Here is a 20,628-nt window from a genome sequence, read left to right as displayed (position 1 = left end):
AGTTTTACAAAATTATTATTTGTTTAAATTAGGTGTTATTTCAAATGATTGAAAATATCCTTTGGAGTTTATATCTCAATGTTAAATAAATTTGGTGAAGATTTGAGTTAATTTTGATTCAAATTTAGATTGAAACTCAAAGAGAAAGACAAATAAATTATATATAATTTATATGTTGGGTGTGCAAACCACATAAAAAATATACACAACTAATATAACTATATGCAAGTTATATGTGTTTGACCAAATTGTATATAAGTTGTATGTTTTGATCAAATTTGTATATATTTTACTTTTTGTAAATAAAAAAATCTATCTACACTGGGTAAATACTATATTAATTTCGTATTTATTGCAAAAGTTTATCTTTGAAGAGACATTATGGAAAGATAAGTCGCTTGCTATGGAAGCGACTTGGTTCGTTTGTCCAATTGTCATGAGAAATATTTCGCTGGTAAAGATCCTCACAGAAAAATTTATTTCTATTTTCTTCTCCAAATGGAACTTGTCAAATAAAAATAAATAAATAAATAAATAAAATAGGAAAAACAGAGAGAATAAGAACATAGCTAATTCGAAGAGGGGGGAAAACATGTGACAATGTGAGACTTATTCCAACATGGCATGTCCATGTTATGCAAATATAATCTTCCTACATTGGTTGGCTTAGCAGAGGGATGTCTCCACTTCATTAGTTGGTCAAGGATCGAGTCACAGTGGGTTAAATAAAAAATCACTACTGATCCGTTGGTGGGTAAAAAATGACTATATATTACATGGTTCCTTTTCTTGAAATGTCTAATCGCAAGAGGCAACTGCTAGTGCTACACTAAGATCATTTGAGGTTCCGCTTATGTACATTCTGTATGTTTCTAACTCATGTTGATAACCCCTGGGAGCATGACCACCATAGTAATTCTCACTAAGGTGACCATGCTTGGTGAATATGATCTCTCTCAAGGTTGGTTCATGGCCATTTAGAAGATTTCCCAGGCTCAACACTTTCCTCCATGATTGGTTAGCGGTGGGAGTTGTGAACATGCTTGCCACTATCTCCCTTTCACGTCGTCCAACTTTTTGTTTCTTTTCGAAATCCTAAGAGATGAACCAAATTCTTAAGCAAATAACAAGGCAAAAGAGAGCTGTGTAAAGTGGGGACTAGTCCTTGGAAATAATACAAGATAACAGAAAGGACCGGCCATGAAGGCTAAAGTGATGGACCAAAAGTTGTATGCCTTCCAAGTAGTTCAGCACAAGCATAACATATTCTTGACCCAGATATTAATCTCTCATTCATGAAAAATCAAAAGAGAAAACACGTTAAGTATACCTTTTTTACTTCACTGGCAGTTGAGACTGTTCCCATTCTTGGTGCATAAAAGTTGTAGCAGTCATTGAAAATTGATTCTAATAGACGTGGTGCATTCATGAACTTGGTATAAAGCGATGCAGCAAGTGTTATCAACTTCTCGACATGTTCAAATATTTCACAAAGCCGCTTCAAGTCTTGAATATCTTCAGTGTCAATAGAAAGATTACTTGCTGTAACACAGAAAGCCAAAACTGTCCAGTTACAAGCTTGCAAAGACCTACTATAACGCAATAACATACTTGATTGACAAGTTTACTTTGCAAGCATCTGAGAGTGGCTGCCATAGTGAGGTTAAGTTGTCCAATTTTGGTTGTCAGCTGCTTTAAACCACCAAATGTTGTTCTGTTTAGTGTGTCTGCAGCTGCCCTAAAAGCAGTACAAACCATTTGTTCCAGTAGTTGACACGGCCGCAGTGTTTCCAAATAGTGAAGAACCTAGGTCAGTTGAAGAATACAAATTACTTTCAACCAAATCAAGAGATCAATGTAAAAGGGATTGGCTGTCTAAAGACCAACTATTGGAGATGAGCGCATGCTACTTCGTGGTAAAAAATCTAAATACATGTGTACTCCTAGGTGTTTACTTTTAAGATCCTAATAAGAGGCAGAAGGTTGCTTCAATGGGCAAATGACTACATGTCACATCCCTTGAACAATATCGCCATATTTGTCACAACGAAACAAGACACCATGTGGGGAAAATCAATCCCCTACCGGCGGAAGTTGGCCCATATTTCATATCCCCAATTCACTGAATATTTGTGCTAACAACATGCAAACGATAATGTCCATTATAGGTGTCTTACCTGTGAGAAAGCACGGGAGAAATTATATTATTGATATTCTGTTTAATTATAATATAATAAGCCCTATTTATACAATACATATCCTACTCCTATTCTATGTGGGACTAGGACTAATTCATTTTATTTACATAATTATCTAGCACTCCCCCTCAAGCCGATGCATACAGATCATATGTACCAAGCTTGTTACATATGTAACTAATACGCGGACCAGTGAGAGACTTGGTGAAAATATCTGCAAGCTAGTCATTCGACTTCACAAACTTTGTAGTAATATCTCTTGAGAGTATCTTTTCTCTGACGAAGTGACAGTCAATCTTAATGTGTTTAGTTTTCTCATAAAACACCGGATTTGATGCAATATGAAGGGCAGCTTGATTATCACACACAAGTTCGATCTTGCTGATCTCGCCTAATTTCAACTCCTTGAGCAACTGTTTGATCCAAACTAGTTCACATGTTGCCAGTCATTGCTCGATATTCTGCTTCTGCACTAGACTGAGCAACCACATTCTGTTTCTTGCTCTTCCAAGACACCAAATTACCTCCTACTAAAATACAATATCAAGAAATAGAACGTCTATCAGAAGGTGATCCTGCCCAATCAACATCTGAGTATCCAACGATCTGCTCATGGCCTTGATCTTCAAACAATAATCTTTTGCTCGTAGCAGATTTTATATACCGAAAAATGCGGACAAGTGCATCCTAATGACTATCACAGGGAGAATCCATAAACTGACTTACAACACTCACAGGAAAGGAAATGTCAGGTCTAGTCACCGTGAGGTAATTTAATTTACCAACCAGCCAGCTATGTCTTGCAGGATCGCTAAAGGCTCCCCCTGTCTTGGCAGAAGTTTAGAATTCGGGAGTGTCAACAGGTCTATAACCTATCATTCATGTCTCCTCAAGAATGTCCAAGGCATACTTCCGTTATGAGATCACATTACCTAAGCTAGACTAAGCAACCTCAAAGGATCTCTCACTAGGGGTGTGCATTCGATTTATCGATTCGATTTTGACCCTTATCGATAATTACTTATCGATTATCGATTTGTACATATGCTTATCGTTATCGTTTCAATAAGGTTTCGATTTTTTCGATTTCGATTTATCGATTTTGGGGGCTTATCGATTCGGTTATCGATTACACCAATAAGAAAATTTGCGGAATTCCACGGAAAGTATATCGCTATAAACGCGCCTAACTAATATGGACATAAAGAAGCTAAAATAAGACGAACACCATTTATAATATAAAAATTGTGTCGACAAGCACATGCAACAAAACTAAAGTAAGGGATCAAATGTATGCCACCAACACTCCAACGGTATAAAAAAAACAAAACAAAACAAAACACATCATCACGGCTAATTCTGTTTTCCATTAATTTGAACTCCATTCCCTTGATCTTTAAATATGATCATTCCTTAAATGTGGCAGAGGAAATAATAGGGTAAGGGACTTAGGGTAAAGGAAAGGGTATAGATTAGGGAAAATAATATTGTATAGCCGCTTTCAAAATAGTAGCGGAATATATATACATTATGTATGTTATATTAATCTACACAAATAGGTAATTACTCATTTAACAAGTGTCTACAGTCTACGGTGTGCATTCGATTTATCGATTCGATTTTGACCCTTATCGATAATTACTTATCGATTATCGATTTGTACATATGCTTATCGTTATCGTTTCAATAAGGTTTCGATTTTTTCAATTTCGATTTCGATAACAAATAATCGATTCGATTTATCGATAAACCGATTCGAATGCACACCCCTATCTCTCACGGTTGCTCTGATACCATGCGAGAAAGCACGGAAGAAAATATGTTATTGATATTCTGTTTAATTATAATACAATGAGCCCTATTCATATAATACATATCCTACTCCTATTCTATGTGGGAATCAGACTAATTCATATTATTTACATAACCATCTAACATTACCTAGGGCACCATTAGAAAAACCCTAGGGAGTGGATGCCTTTATATAGGAACTTTTTCCCCAGCAAGCTACCATTGAATCATGTTCATATAGCTTGACACTTTCGTACAAACGGACAAGTGGAGAATGTTATTTCTAACACCTTCCCCAGGAAAAGCGTCATTACTGCTTTTATTGTCGTGCCTTGAATCTTTTGCACTCAGGTAACACTTGTGAAGTACATATATGAAATCACTTCAACCGAAGGCATCAAAGTACATCATTACGACACTTTTACCAAAAGCTCTAGAGAGCACAATAAAGAGGGACTTTTTAAAATAATCTTCTGAAACTCCAAGGTCACATACGTTAGGGCAACACTCATGAAGCCCTCTAGTTGATCTCTCGATTAAAAGAAAGTTATTTCCTATATCTGACGGTACCCTGTAGAGGCGAAACTACGTTGAAGAGAAAGGGTCTCGGGCACCGGCCAACTTGACAAGAGTTTTGTTTTATGTGTATATAATTCTTATAACTCTTTTATATGGTAAGGTTGGCCCCATAGAAATAAAGCACTTGTGGGTACCTTGGTTGAAGGTTTGCCCATTTAGGGCTTTCTTTATGACAAAGCCATGTATCGTTAAAGGTAACTCACATATTTTTTAGACGATCCATCTTTTTTTACTTTTTCTCCTATTCTTTGTTGTTTCTCAATTCTACTTTCTCCTAACTCAGTCTCTAAGAATCTCCTAAAAAAATATATTCAGACTCCAACTATTTTTTGGCGATCTTCAATTCGATAACATCAAGTAGGTGCTTATATCCATAGTTGTGCAACTCCTCAATTCGTTAGCTTCAAGTGGGTGCAACAACAAAAACAACTATGCCTCAGTCCAAATAACTTGGGTTCGGTTATATGAATTCTCACTGACCATGTTTCTTCCATTTAAGCTCAACTCATGTCATCATCATACAGAATAAAAATGGAAGTAAAAAGTAAGTTAATGTACATGAATAATACTAATAATATTAATTAAAAAAAAATTAAGTTCGACTGGGTGCATATATACATATTTCTGTAGCTTCATTTTGCCATACTTTCTACTTCTTCTCCTTCTCCTTCTTCTCCTTCTTCTGTGAGGCTTGAATCACAGGTTATCCCTAGTAGAGGCGGCTTCAAGTACCTTGGGTCGGTTATCCACGGGGGAAGGGAGATCGATGAGGATGTCGCACACCGTATTGGGGTAGGTTGGATGAAGTGGAGGTTAGCATCCGTAGTTTTGTGTGACAAGAGAGTGCCAACGATACTCAAAGGTAAGTTCTATAAAGCGGTGGTTAGACCGGCCATGATGTATGGGGCTGAGTGTTGGCCTGTTAAGAACTCACATATCCAAAAGATGAAAGTAGCAGAAATGAGGATGTTGAGGTGGATGCGCGGGCACACTAGGATGGACAAGATTAGAAATGATGATATCCGGGAGAAGGTGCACGTGGCTCCCATTGATGACAAGATGCGGGAAGCGAGGCTCAGATGGTTCGGACATGTTCAGAGGAGAAGCCCAGATGCTCCAGTAAGGAGGTGTGAGCGACTGGTTGTGGAGGACACGAGAAGAGGTAAAGGGCGGCCTAAAAAGTATTGGGGAGGAGTGATCAGGCAGGATATGGCGAGGCTTCAGATTTCCGAGGACATGACACTTGATAGGAAGTTGTGGAGGTCGAGTATTACGGTTGTAGGCTAGGAGGTAGTTGAGTCTTGCGTTACCTTGTACTGTTGTGAGCATAGTCTGGTAGGGTTTTTATCTGAGATAGCTAGGGGCATTGTCGTGTCTTACTATTTTCTCTTTTCGGTGCAGGACCTATTTACTAGCCATCATTTTTGTTTTTGCATTTTTTCTTCTGCATTTTATGTTCCTATTTTTCCTATGATCTCTGTGGTGAAACTAACATTCTCTCCTTTTTGTTTTTCTTCTTATCTTGAGCCGAGGGTCTTCCGGAAACAACCTCCCTACCTCTTCGGGGTAGGGGTAAGGTCTGCGTACATACTACCCTCCCCAGACCCACTTGTGGGATTTTACTGGGTTGTTGTTGTTGTAGTATTGAATTGAAATCTTTGTAGTAGAAAATTATCATGAAACTTGACAATTAACATGGAAAAATATCTTAGCTGCTCCACCCATATGCCCTAAACTCGTCCCCAGCTCTAAAAAACCTGATCAACCCTCCTCAAGAGATTCATGGAAGTCAAGTGATAAGAATGGTTGCAAGCTGTGAAGGAAAGTTTGAACATCTAAGGGGATAAAGAAAGGACTCTGGAAGAGATGGGTAAAAGGCTGTACGAAGCCGAGGAGTTATTTAATTTGCGAGAAACCTGTGCAACCCCCCCCCCCCCCCCCCCCAAAATTAATAAGTGGGTAAGTTTCACCTTAAGTTATGTCTTGTAGCAAAAATATCTCCAAATTTTAACTCGTGGATCAAAAATGCAATCTGTCAAATTACCTAATTGTAGTTCTCTTGATTATATTAGGATGGATTTTTAAGGGTGACAAATAATGATTTAATATCTTGAAGATAACTTTTTCCTAAAGCATAATAGGTAACACAGGAATTTATGCCCGTAAGCATCTCAGAATACCTTTTCTCCTTCTCGATTTGGATCCAAGAGAGGCTTCTGTTCAGAAGCGGGCAAAGGAGGTGCCTCATTCCAAATCTTTCTCCACGAATTGCCAAACTCAGACATTCTTTCTGAAAGCTTTCCTCGAGGGGGCCACTCAACCGTTAACCCTTTGATTGCATTATCGTGAGATCCTCCACTGTCCATATTATCATTGTTCTCCCAGTCTCTAGGTGAATGCCATCGGATGAAATCTTCAAAAACAGCATCTGGATTTGCGGCTTTAAATGCAGACATATCTAGTTCATAGTGCAAGGATTATCAAGGATGAGTTTATGAAGGAGAGATTAATTCATGTGATCTACACATCTAGAAAGCAAATAATTTTCTGAAAGAGTACATTTCATGTGATCCACACAACTAGATATGCAGACTAAATAATTGACATGGAAAACAAATCAAACATTTGATTGACAAATAGGTAGATGCAAAGAGTAACTGCAATTGAAAAATTGACAGAGCATTAACTAACATTGATCAGAGATCCTTAATTCTTAGAGAATTCCTAATCATCAAATGTCTCCGAGTCAGTGAGGAGTAAAGCTGCTAGTATGCAACTTTTTGACATTTATTAGCTCTTGTTTCTATGTTTGTTCTGTAGTAAGGTGACACAGGAACAGCGTGGAAGGCTAGATGAGTCATATCAAGAAACGAATGACTTCAAAATTCTCAATGAGATGCAACTGTCTGTTCAGAAGAAAAGCTGAGAGCAAATGGACCTCTTTTCATCCTTCAGCTAGTGACTGTGCCTATGTCATTTTTTTAATAATATATATAGCTGCAACATTAAAAAAAATAAGAAGGGTAATAACAACGGCGCTCTGCTGTCTGTAAACCAAGAGGTTGACAAATATCAAGACAAAAAATGTGCTAAAAGTAATTAGCTTTAGGCACAAAATCTTTGCATTACAAAATTCTGCAAATGTTTGCAAATTCTCAGTACAAAGCAAGCCAGAGATCTTCAAGAAATATCGGCATTTCTCGGATGGTAAAATGAAATTTTACTTTAACGACCACTGAGAAAATACCACTACATGAACATGGACATGATGCAAGACAGAACAGCAAGGAAGGCCTTTAAGAAAATAAGCACAGAAGTCAGTACCTGATGATAAAATGTCTTTCTCCAGTTGAGCCGAAAAGCTCTGTAAAGGAACATTAGAAACTTCCATTGTCAGATGAAATGAAAGTATTACTGTTCAAGGTGAGGCTTTTAGGTAAAGAAGCAAATGATAGATTTACTGGAAACAACTGTTTTCATCATACGAATATACGATACAAGAAACATCTGCAGATCTCCTCTCCAAACAGCAGTATGATTATGATAGCCAAACAGAGAATGGTAAAAGAGAGTTTTCTGTTCAAGAAATACAAATTGTAGCTCACTCCATATTTCTTTAGCTTTGCATTCTAAACAAAGATTGCTACTTTCCGAAGTGGAACAATATTTTAGAGATACTCCGCAAGCAAAAAAAACTAGAGAAAAAAATAAAAATGGTGGGCTAAAAAGTAGGTCTAACAACGTTGAAGTTAGTAGTCACAACAACAGTGCAAATCCAGGTACAGACCTTCTGGAGAGAACCATATGGTTACGCATTGTAATTGAATATTTCTTAAGAAAATTAGTCAAGAAAAACATTAGCATTAAGGAAAAGTTGCGAGGTCAGACGCGTCCAAGGATCAAGGGATTGCTAAGATGGCTCTTTACACTTTTGTTCCAAACGTCATCATGTGCCCAATCATCTTTACCAGACATACTAGCAATCTCAAAATATGGATAGGTGGTTTCACAATTCATAACCACACCCCGGTACTGAAGATCCATAGAACGGTGAGAAGGTAATAGTATTTCTCTTCTTGAACAGGTTAAGAGCTGTCAAAACAAAAAATCAGAAAACATATACCTGATCCCACTATGCACCTAACTATTCAATTATGACTACTACTTCAGACTTTCCAAAATAAGCACCAATCATTTCAACGACAAGAAGCAATGACCTGCTATAGGGATAGTAATACCACCCAAATTGATGATTATCTATCAGGAAACTGAATTGTCGATAATAGAGTTTGGTGCTCACAAAAGAATCACCTAATGCTTCAACAGCTTGTAGACGTTCTTCATGCATATCTTCGGTCATAACCGGCGGCTCCTATAGGAATTTTTCAAAGTAAAAGAAAAAACTTTAATAGTGTGCACCAGAAACAAGAGAAGGTTGGACAGTAAAAGACGCGAATGAAACAAATAAAGACGTGGTTAGCAATTCAAATAAACCAACCTGTGTAAATGGAGCATGCATGTTCTGTTGAGATTCCAAAAGCATCATAGAACCCACAACACCAGCTGATCCCCTCCTAATACATGATGAAGGCTTAGCATCACCCAATTTCACAGTATCAGAATGTCCAGAATTAGAAATATGACCCACAGAATCTTTTAGACCATCTGGTCTTGATAGACTGCCGAAAAAACAGGAAATAACTCAATTCAAATAAAAAAACAAAGGCAAACTCAGAACATTCTGGTAAGTTTGGAACATTTGTCCAGACTGTGCACAATAGAAGTATCCCCAGCTTACAAGACCAAATTTATAGGCACTGCAATTTTGCAGATCAAAATCAAAGAATTGGTTCAAAAGTAAATGAAGGAAAAACTGAAAGGACTATACCTAGGCTAGTTGAGATTACCTTAAAACCCAAACAATAGAAGCTAATACCAAGAAAGATGTCATAGAAGACTATACACTTTAAAATCTATAGAACAGATTAGGATTAGTCAAGGATCAGCTTGTTTCTCCTTATGAGAGAAAAGGTTAGGGGGGAGCGGGGGAAGGGGGGAACTGACAAGCCCACCTTCTCGTAATACCACATTTTAAGTGTTTCGGATGAATATTGTCTAAAAGGACTGTCATAAGTTTTAAAAAATAGGATATAAAACAGGACTGTCAAAACCAGAACTACTGCATTAATTTATTTCCCCTTAAATGTGTGGCAAATAATGGGAATATTCTCATATACTGTGTGCACGTGTATTGGTAAATGTTTTAATGGAAAATATATTTTAGTGAAAATTGCCTTACTTTAGAAAACTATTTTCGAGATCATTTTCCAGTATTTGGTTGGACATGAATATTAAAGGTTCCAGATGGGGTAAGAAGGCGGTGCTGATGCTAGTGTCAAGCATTACATGCTGCTTGAAGCAAATTGTATGAAGTAAGAGTTGATAATTTATTTATTTTTTGAGAAAGACGAAGTAAGAGTTGATAGTAAGAGTATGTTAAGCTTTTGGGAGTCTTAAAGTTATATTCCGAGAAGTTCATTGCAGTTGCTATTATAATTATCTTACCTTATCTTATTTGTTTTCTTGTGATGGAGGACTATAGTTCTCCTGTAATTCCAAAGCATAGTGATTGTGCTGACGCACTCTAAAGTATGTCCTGAATCTTTGGATGTTTGTTGGATCTACTTCTTTCATTCATTTGTTTTCTAATTTATGCAGAACACCATAAGATTGAGGTGGATATGATGTTTTATGGCTCGATTTGTTAGGTATAGCCTAAAGTGTTTTTCTAGAGAAATATTTTTCAGTGTTTGGTTGCCTTAACCTTTTGAAAAAGTTCCCTTTGCAATAATCGGGAAGCATGGAGTAAGTCTTTCTGCTCTACAAGTATCTCGCGAAGGAATTTTTTTCAACAGGTTAAGGCAACCAAACACAGGAAAATATTTCTCTAGGAAAACACTTTAGGCTATACCTAACAAATCAAGCCAAAAACACCATATCCACCAATCCCAATCTTATGATGTTATTCATAAATTAGAAAACAAATGAATGAAAGTAGATTTGACAAACATCCAAAAATTCATGACATATTTTAGAGTGTGTCAGCACAATCACCATGCTTTGGAACTACAGGAGCATTATAGTACTCCATCACAAGAAAACAAACAAGCTAAGGTAAAGGCCAAGATAATTATAATAGCAACTGCAATGAACTTCTCGGAATACAACTTTAGATTCCCAAAGCTTAACATCCGGAGACTGGAATGCAAGAATGAATAAAAGCACTACCAAAAGGCAGAAGAACTGAAATAACCTACTTTGGAAAGACATGATCCACCGACAACTATCATTCAACATAACACAAAAGGTTCTCACTTGCTTTTCACCTTTCACGTTCTCCAGAAGAAGTCTGAGTCTTTCCATCATGAGGAGATAAACAACGTTTGACCTGAGTCTCTTCCTACATCACATTGGTTAATTGGTTTCCTGTCAGACACACAGCCATAACACTGTTTTGACATTCTTAAACACTTGAAATGATAGCATTTATTGATGCTATAATACCTTAACATGAGCAGGAAAAAAACTTTGTTCACCGCCCTTTGGACTCTCTTGCTCCTGCTGACGCTTTTTATTAATGCAAATTGAAAGCTACACATTTGAGAGAAGAAAAAAAACACAATTAGAGCAAATAGATAATATTTCATCACCATATCTTCAAAAGAGAAAATCCACTAGAGAGAAAACGCAGAGGAACACAATCAGTTAGAAGACTCAAAAACTTCATCTTTCACAAAATTAAAAGATATTGTACAGTTTCACCTTCTCCCAAAGAAAGATTTCACTCTTTATAAGTGAACGGGGCAACAGATTATCATGAAAATCTATGCAAAATTACAGAACACCATATTATAAGCTGAAAAAAAATGACATTTATCCATATCTGGTAAGGTCGGGTCATATTGTACATTCACAATTAGTTCCACTGTCAGATTGTCTACATGTACAGCAATGAATTGCGCGGGTGGACTTCAAAATTAACCACAAGAGGATAGAATGGGAAGGCATAGGAAGGAGCAAGAGAGGGAAACAGACGCGGCACTTAGACAATCTAAATGCTGAATAACACAACTCCTTAGTGGCATATACACACATCCTCATGGAATCTATAGACATGAAATTTCAAGCTCAATATTTTTCAATTCTCTAGTCTATGAGCAGAGCATCAAACTCCAGAGGTTACTTACCATGTGTAGTTTCTGGTTAATCAGGCAGGTAGATAGATCAATTACACAATTAGATGGCATTCTAGGTACTGGCTGTGACTCTTCCCAACACCAGCGAACTTCCCGTACGAACTCTATCCAGAATATAGCAATAGCTAATAGACACCAATAGAAAACAAAAACCTTAGGGAAAAATAAAATCAAAAGTAGACATGATTACAGGAATATACCACGGAAAAGGTAATGTGTTTGAATTGCTCTTGAAGAAAGTCAGAAAAGTACCACGTATATTGCAATCACCAAACCACAGAGCATGCAGACAGAACTGCCCAAACAGTGACTCAAGAGGGGCACCTTTAATGGTGCGGGAATCTTTATGATCTCCATCAGAAAAACCAAGTTGCAGGCCTTCAACTGTATGAATAAATTACAACAAAGCATGATGAACCAATGAAGATGTCAAACTTCTTGTCAGTTAGACCCTGAAATTTGGAATATCTGTTACCACATACCACTAAAATTCTGTAGACAGTTCATCACATTTCATCTAATTTCAAAACTATCTTCTTAAAGTAGATCCATCACTAGTGGAGCACAACCACAAAAATGTATGCGTCTCCTACGTTGCTAGTTGAGCTAAAAATACAGCACATCATCTATGCCCTACCTCACCCTCTTTTTTCTTTTGGTAAGTAAGTGACTAAACCGACCGAACCATACCGTACCGTACCGAACCGATTTTGAGGTTTCTTTTAATAAAACCGTGGGTTTTATATAAATCTATAATTGTATCGATAATTAGAGTATGTTTTTAATTTATGAAAATAAACCAAAAATATACCGAACTGTACCGAATAAATTCACATGTGATAAATATATTTATATATTAGGTTTAAAAATAATAAAGCATTAAATTTTTTTGCAGGCCTTGGAATTATGAAAACGTTACAAGCCAACAAGTATTTAAAACTCAAAATTCTAATTCCAAACCTATTATGCTACTCTTATTGAAACTAAATTATATCCAACATATTCACTAGCAAGACATAATGGTTCTAGCGATTATGAGCAGGAAACTATAATGTATTGAATATGTTTCCTTTCGTGTGATTTGGATTTATTTATTTTTTTGACTATTTAATCTTCTATAGACTTTATTCTTGAGTCCCAGTTGGTTAATATCTTTTCACTCGTGTGATATATATTTTTTTGTTTTTGTTTAATTTTTTTTATGTTGCTGTAGAATAGTTGATGGATCTATACTCTGGCCATCTTTCATGTTTTCTTAATTCATCACCCTTTAAACAGTAAAAATGTCTAAAGAGTTTTGTTAAGTCATATAAAAGTACATATGTTATTGCATTCTACTTCTACTAGTGACTTTTACATGACATTTTAAAAAATACCGAAATTATCCGAACCGTATCGATACCAAAGAGAAACCGATATGATTGGGATGGTTTCGGAAAGTCTACTTTTGGTTATACATAGTAGAATAACTAAAAAATTGGTATGGTACAAATTTTATAAAATAATCGGCTGAACCGAACTGTTGACACCCCTAGGTAAGTTCAATCATCTAGTCGATTTATGAAATATGTATCAGACTAGTGAAAATGACATGTCAAGTTGCTTATCAAATAATGACAGGTTGAGACATTGAGTTGCTCTATCTAACTATGTCACTTTGTTATTGCCAGTCAAAAAGTGACGAAGGCAATAATATTTACTAGTTTGGTAGTTGACTATGCTTAAATAAGCAAAGGATTTGTAGTGTACATACTTCTATACTAGACTAAATGTGGGAAGCCCCCAAGTTCAAATTTGAATTACCATAATGCCCATTAAAAGATAAACGACCATTCTACCCTTAATATTACTCCCTCTGTTTCAATTAGATTAGGTAGTTTGACTCGGCACGGAGTTTAAGAAAAAAAAAGACTTCTGAAACTTGTGGTCTTAAAAGCTTAAGGGGTAAAAGCTTTGTGGGGCCATGACATTTGTGTGGTTATAAAAGCTTCTCACTAAGAGTAAAATGGGTAAAATGAAGAGTTTAAGTTGAATTAGTTACAATTGTAGAAACGTGTCATTTTTTTTGGAACGGATTAATAAGGAAAGTATGTCATCTAAATTGAAACAGAGGGAGTAATATATAAAATTATGTTAGAAAGTTTGACTTGAAATCTTGAACTTTTTAACATTAGCCTTTAATTGTAAGAAATTTATTACTGTACTGTTTCCAGCATACTATTCATCTTCAAAGCTAACATTAGTATTCTTTCTTAACATGTTATCTTCTCGTTTTTGCTCTCACATTGGGTTTCATATTCCTATATTCTTTTGAAATGATCATGTAATGTAATTTTCCACTTAAGTAAAGATTCTTTCAAAGCCATCTGTTATCATTCACCTTTGTGAAATCCTTTCAGCTTCTTGGACTCAACCAACTCACTAGGGGTGAAGTTGGTGGGACACAGTAATAGAAATGTACAAGAATCCATTTTAGAATTTTATAGTCTTGTTTTTCTATTGTAAAAGTTAAAAAGCAAGTGACTTGATTCTCTTTTCACTGCTTATAAGGGCCAAAGTTAGTGTTCTTTCATCTTTAGGTAATTTCTATGTAATATGGAATAGGAATGTGGGATTGCGCTTCACATTTACGTATACAGTGATCATATTACGAGAGAAATAATCATGGCACAACATTAATTTGAAATATTATACAATCATCTTCCTTTTCTTTCTTTTTTTATTTTGTTATAAGGAATGGTGTCTTGGATCTTTCGCACTGATTATTCAATGTTCTTTAAACTGTTCAGCATACTTAATTTATTTTTTAAATTTATTGCACAAAGCTAAACTGCTACACTAAATCTTTTCAAAATGAAAGAATTAGTAATATTCTGGCAAAACAAAATTGTTTTCAATGACAAATAAATTGTATGTGTCTGTATTTTTTTTCTTTTATCTTTGTTTGTCGAATATGTATAAAGAACAATGCCTTCAATATTGTCAACATTTCGAGCCTACACGTGGAGGATTAATATGGCACGAGAGATATGAAAGAAATTCATACACATGATGATTTATGTACTGAGGATAAATAATGATATAACACATGATGGATCATTGATCAACCTTACTGCTTCTGTTTCCGTGGACTTCTGTTCGGTATGGTTTTCTCGTTCGATGTGCTGGTTAAATGAGATTAACATTCATCATTTTCAGGAATTTCAATTTTTTTCTTTAGTTCTCATTTTATAACTCAAAAATATTTTTTAATAATATTTATGTATTTCTCAAAAATTTTATACTCATAAATATGGGGTACACATGCAATGCACTTGTCCAAGAAAAGTTCAAATACTTATTACTCCCTCAAAAACACGCATACTGCTGCTTCACATGTGAAATGCAACTGATCATAATATTTAACCTCAAAATTAAGCAAAAGTAACATAGAGCCAGAGATGGGTATAAAACTAATGTAGAGCCAGAGGTGGGGATAATGCATGTTGAGACCCCAAGAAGCAGCAGTTGATATGCCATAATTGCATAGCGGCACATTTATATAACCAAAGAGGGAAATAATAAAAAAGTCAAAAACAACCACAACAACAACAACCCAGTATAATCCCGCAAGCCACTTGAAAAAATGAATAACTAGTGACATACCCTCATGAAAAAGGTCTTTGAGCACACGATCAAGGACAGTTGGAGGAGGTATGACTGCACTAGACTTCACAGTCTCAGGTCCTGAATGCTCTAATGACGGAAGCAAAATGAAGAACAAATGTGTCAAGATTTACTTCACATGCATTAAGATCTGACATTGAAGCTACATTAATCTGAAAGCTGAAGTACAGATGCTTCATGAACACTTTTAGAACCTGAAACAAAATCTTCTATAAATTTTGCTTCCATTGACATTTCCAGAGCATCAACAAGAAGCCGCAACTGTGATGCAAATCCAATCCTCTTTCCATCAGAATCCTCAGTGCTGAAAATACCAAATGTTTACGAAATAAGACTCCAAATTGGGTGTGCAAAGTTCAGAGGTAAGGCAATCATTGAACCAAAAGAGAATTTTAAGAACAGGATCTCTAAACCCTGCCACTTGCAATTTTAAAAAATTTAAGTGACGCACAAAACAAATAATCCTTCACTGTTTTGGACAGAAGTGAAAGTTTGCTCATTGTACACGATTCAACCTCAGCTACCTGATAACCCTTCTCCCACCCCCTACTCCCCAAAGTGAAAAAAAAAAGTAAATGGGCCAGGAACTTTTTACAACTTTTAACAACACTATTTTCCTCTAGTTATATTTCAAACACCACTCAAAATCATTAGTGTGTTAAAGTCCAGCCGCTATCAGATGTAGAATTACAAATCAACAAATAATACAAAAGATGATGTTCATCGGACACCTACTCTAAGAACTAATCTGCCTCACTGACAAAATTATAGCTGCACCGTCGGGGAAAATGCATCTTTGTAGATCTCTTAAGTAAATATTCTTCATTGATAAAATGAATCGGCATGAAAGACAGAAATCACAGAATGCATTGTTTCTTTAGCCTTTACTACATGAATGAGAGACTTTTGGATAAAGATCAGCAAAGAGAGTCCCGAGAAGTTGTGCAGCCAGCAATCCAATTTTGAGTTAAGGTGGATATTAGGTTTTCTTATTGTTGTAGATTTTGAGAAGAAGAAAAGGCTTCTTGTATTTCTGTGTGTGTTTACATCCCATGAGCAAGGGAATTTATACAAAGATCCTAATGCTAATTAAGCAAATAAAATTAAATTTGTACAATCAATCTAGCTATCAAATCAAATCAAATAAAATCATAATAAAATCAGATCTCTTAAATATGATCAAATCTCCTGAAATCATGCTAATCAACACTCCTAAATCAAGTCTCCTTGAATCATGTTAATCAACATTCCCCTTCGAGTTGGTGCAAAGATGTCGCGCATGCCCAACTTGCAACTTAAAGTATGGAAAGCTTGCTTGTTGAGACCTTTGGTAAATACATCAGCTAGCTGTTTTTCCGATGGCACATGAAACAAACTCAAGACAACCAGTTGTAACTTTTTCTTTGATGAAGTGTCGATCAATTTTCACATGCTTTGCTTGGTCATGTTGGACTGGATTATGAGTTATAGTGATGGCAGCCTTATTGTCTCAGTACAAGGAAAGTTTTCCTTTTTCAGACAGTCTCAATTCCTATAGTAGTTTTTGTAGCCACAGCAGTTCGCAAACACCCTGGGACAAGATCTATATTCTGCCTCCGTACTTGATCTAGCAACTACACTTTGCTTCTTGCTTCTCCAAGTAACCAAGTTTCCTCCTACGAGCGTACAGTAACCGCATGTTGATCTTCTGTCATCTAGAGATCCAGCCCAATCCGCGTCTGTAAAGGCTTCTATTTGGAGGCGATCATGTTTGGAGAAAAGTAAACCTTTCCTTGGAGCAGACTTTAGATACCGCAAAATGTGAAAGACAGCTTGCATATGAGGATCACGGGATCATGCATGAACTGACTCACCAGGCTAACTCAATAGGCTATGTCTGGACTAGTGTGGGAGCGATAAATGAGTCTTCCGACCAGCCTCTGATATCACTCCTTATCAACTGATTCTCCAACTCCGCTTTGTAACTTGTGATTGCTTTCAATGGGCGATTTTACGAGTCTGCAACCTGTCATACCGGTTTCTTTCAAGAGATCCAGAATATACTTCCTTTGAGAAATAAAGATTCCTCTTTTGGATCTAGCGACCTCAATTCCCAAGAAGTACTGCAATTTTCCTAGATCTTTGATCTCAAATTCATGTGCTAACAACTTCTTCAATCGGGACATCTCTTCTTTGTCATCTCCTATCATTACTATGTCATCAACATAAAAGTGTGAGTTTACCCGTTTGATATCTTATGAAGAGGGTGTGATCAGCATTGCTTTGTTGGTAACCGAAGGAGATCATTGATTTGCTGAATGTGTCAAACCAAGCTCTGCGGGATTGCTTCAGTCCGTATAAGGCTTTCTTCAATTTGAATACCTTTCCTGGACTTTGTGCAGTATCAACTCCAGGAGAAATCTCTATATACACCTCTTCTTCTAAGTCTCCATGAAGAAATGCATTCTTCACATCAAACTGTTGCAAGTCCCAATCAAGATTAGTTGCACAAGAAAAAGGAATTCTACCAGTGTTCATCTTAACAACAAGGGCAGATGTCTCTTGATAATCCACTCCATAAGTCTAAGTGAATCCCTTAGCCACTAATCTTGCTTTGAATCTTTCAATTGAGCCATCAGCTTTGTGCTTCACAGTGAAGACCCATTTGCAACCAACCAACTTCTTGTCTGGTGGTGAAGTGACAAGTTTCCAAGTCTCATTTTTTTACAAGGCCTTCATTTGTTTAATCATAGCTAGCTTCCATTTAGGATCTACAAAAGTTTGCCTCCAATTCTATGGAATAGACACAGAAGAAATAGACAAGGCAAAGACTCTATAGGAGGGAGACAAAGAATTATAGGAGACAAAATTAGATAAAGGGTGTTTGGTGGTGCAAGATCCGAATCCTTTTCCGTGAGCAATAGGTAGGGTTGTTGAAACCAAACCGTACCCGTTAACACCGCAAAATTGGCTAATTGGCTTATTGTCGGGGGTAACGGTTGGTGAACGGATTGAAATTTTATAATTAACGGCTTAACGGTTTGGGGACGGATTACTCAATTTCTTATCGGATAAAACATTAACCCGTTAAGAATTTTTATATGCCGATATGGATCAGTTGACCTACCTGAAGCAGGTCCTGCAGTGGTTTCAGATAGTATCAGGTCTCAAAATCAACCTCGGTAAGTGTGAGATTTTCCCGGTGGGTGAGGTTGCTAACATTGATGCTTTGTCTTATGTTCTCAGATGTAAGGTGGGCTCCCTTCCCACTACTTACCAGGGTCTCCCATTGGGCGCTTCGCATAAGGATACTACGGTTTGGAAATCCAGTGATCGAAAGGGTTGAAAAAAGATTAGCAGGATGGCAGAAACAGTACTTGTCAAAAGGCGGAAAGGAAGTGCTCACTAAAAGTACTTTATCGAGTATGCCCACCTATTACTTGTCCCTGTTGCAAGCTCCTGTAAGCATCACACAAAAGCTGGAGTGGCATCAAAGGAATTTTCTATGGGATGCAGCGGATGGAACTAGAAAGTATCATCTAGTGAATTGGCAGACAGTCACTTCCCCAAAGAAGTGGGGTGGGCTTGGAGTAAAAGATCTTAGGGTATTCAATAGAGCTTTGTTGGGGAAATGGCTGTGGAGATTCAGGGTAGAAGAGCATGCTCTATGGAGGGAGGTCATAGTAGAAAAGTACGATTCCACGGGAGGGGGTTGGAGGACCAAGGCAATCACAACACCTTTCGGGTGTGGCATGTGGAGGAGCATCATGAAGAACTGGGAATCCTTCAGTGGCAACATCTCTTACAAGGTAGGAAATGGAAGGAGAATCAGCTTTTGGAATCATAGGTGGTGTGGAGAGGATACTCTGAGGGTCTCCTTCCCCCACGTCTTTAGAGTTTCAAACCAGAAGGAATTGATGGTCCAACAGATTCGTAAGGAGCATGTAGGGGGGTAGAATGGGACCTTTCATTTAGGAGGAACATGCAAGATTGGGAGATTGCGGAGCTCCAAGATTTATTGACACTGCTATATGGGCAAGACATGCCTCAGCCATCTTGTGATTCTTGGAGATAGGGTTTGCGTGGCGATGGTCTGTTCACCGTAAAGTCCTTTTACCAGAGTATGTTGGTGAGAGAGGAGGCCTCTTTTCCATACTCCTCGATCTGGATTCCTAAGGCGCCCACGAAGGTGTGCTTTTTTGCATGGCTAGCGGCGAGGGGAGTGATTTTGACTGCTGAGAATCTGCGAAAGAGGGGAATTACACTTGTTAGTTGGTGCTATATGTGTAAAAGCTAAGGGGAAGAAGTTGATCATCTTTTGTTGCATTGCCCTGTGTCCTCGGCTTTGTGGAGGGCGATCCTGAACCTTTTTGGTGTTCAATGGGTGATGCCAAGCACTGTAAAGTAAATGCTATATAGCTGGGCCGGTTTCCGTAGAAGAAGAAAGCAAAAGGCATGGAAGTTCGCCCCGTTAGCTCTCATGTGGATAGTTTGGGGGGAGAGAAATAGGAGAGCTTTTGAGGGGATTGAGTCTCCTTTTTCACATCTTAAGAATAGTCTTTTATTTTTGATCGCTTTTTGTGCACTCATATAGCCCCTGTTTGTATAGAAGATTGGGCGTCTTTTGAAGAGAATCATGTTCTGATGTAAATTCTCTACTTTTTGGTATACTTCTTGTATACAGGAGTTCTCTCCCTTTTGATTAATACAATTTACCTTATCAAAAAAAAAGAATTTTTATATTTATAGTTTTACCCCTATATATATAAATTACTATTTGAAATTCTAAATCCCTAATCTCTCAATTCAATCAACACTGGCAGCACCGCAGTTCAACAATATAGATATCATCTATTTCCCTTGTTTTTGATAGTTCAACAATGTAAATATCATCTATTTCCCCGCACAGAGAACTCAACAGTTACTGCTTCCACTTTGATTAGCAATTTAGCATCATTAAGATTTCAGAATATCAGTAGGGGTGTTCATAAAAACCCAAAAAACCGAACCAAACCGAAAACCAAACCAAACCGACCAAAAAAACCGATACTTTTTTGGTTTGGTTAGGTTTTGGGTTTGAATTTTAAAAATCGGTCAAAATTTGGTTTGGTTTTGGTTTTAATCAGAAAAAAATCGAACCAAACCGACTATAGGAGTAG

At 37.0% G+C, this 20,628-nt stretch overlaps 1 protein-coding gene across 4 annotated transcripts in view; it reads right to left on the bottom strand.

Moving 5' to 3' along the window:
* The window catches only part of LOC109229410 (rab3 GTPase-activating protein catalytic subunit), a 42,223-nt gene continuing 22,146 nt past the window's right edge, over positions 552-20,628 (bottom strand). For 3 of the 4 annotated variants that reach the window (XM_019394834.1, XM_019394835.1, XM_019394837.1), the window contains 13 exons: positions 15,685-15,794; positions 15,470-15,559; positions 12,077-12,208; positions 11,816-11,949; positions 11,133-11,219; positions 10,955-11,028; positions 9,067-9,247; positions 8,869-8,940; positions 7,893-7,932; positions 6,749-7,026; positions 1,629-1,806; positions 1,331-1,542; positions 552-1,095 (listed from right to left, as the gene is read on the bottom strand). In XM_019394834.1, the coding sequence (XP_019250379.1) occupies positions 799-1,095; positions 1,331-1,542; positions 1,629-1,806; positions 6,749-7,026; positions 7,893-7,932; positions 8,869-8,940; positions 9,067-9,247; positions 10,955-11,028; positions 11,133-11,219; positions 11,816-11,949; positions 12,077-12,208; positions 15,470-15,559; positions 15,685-15,794 (1,885 nt within the window). In that variant the 3' untranslated portion in view covers positions 552-798. The remainder of the gene's footprint in view (positions 1,096-1,330; positions 1,543-1,628; positions 1,807-6,748; positions 7,027-7,892; positions 7,933-8,868; positions 8,941-9,066; positions 9,248-10,954; positions 11,029-11,132; positions 11,220-11,815; positions 11,950-12,076; positions 12,209-15,469; positions 15,560-15,684; positions 15,795-20,628) is intronic. The other variant, XM_019394836.1, reaches the window with a different exon arrangement.

Source organism: Nicotiana attenuata, chromosome 7 (assembly GCF_001879085.1).
Source record: "Nicotiana attenuata strain UT chromosome 7, NIATTr2, whole genome shotgun sequence".
Lineage (NCBI taxonomy): Eukaryota > Viridiplantae > Streptophyta > Magnoliopsida > Solanales > Solanaceae > Nicotiana > Nicotiana attenuata.
This window is presented reverse-complemented; position numbering and strand designations above follow the sequence as displayed.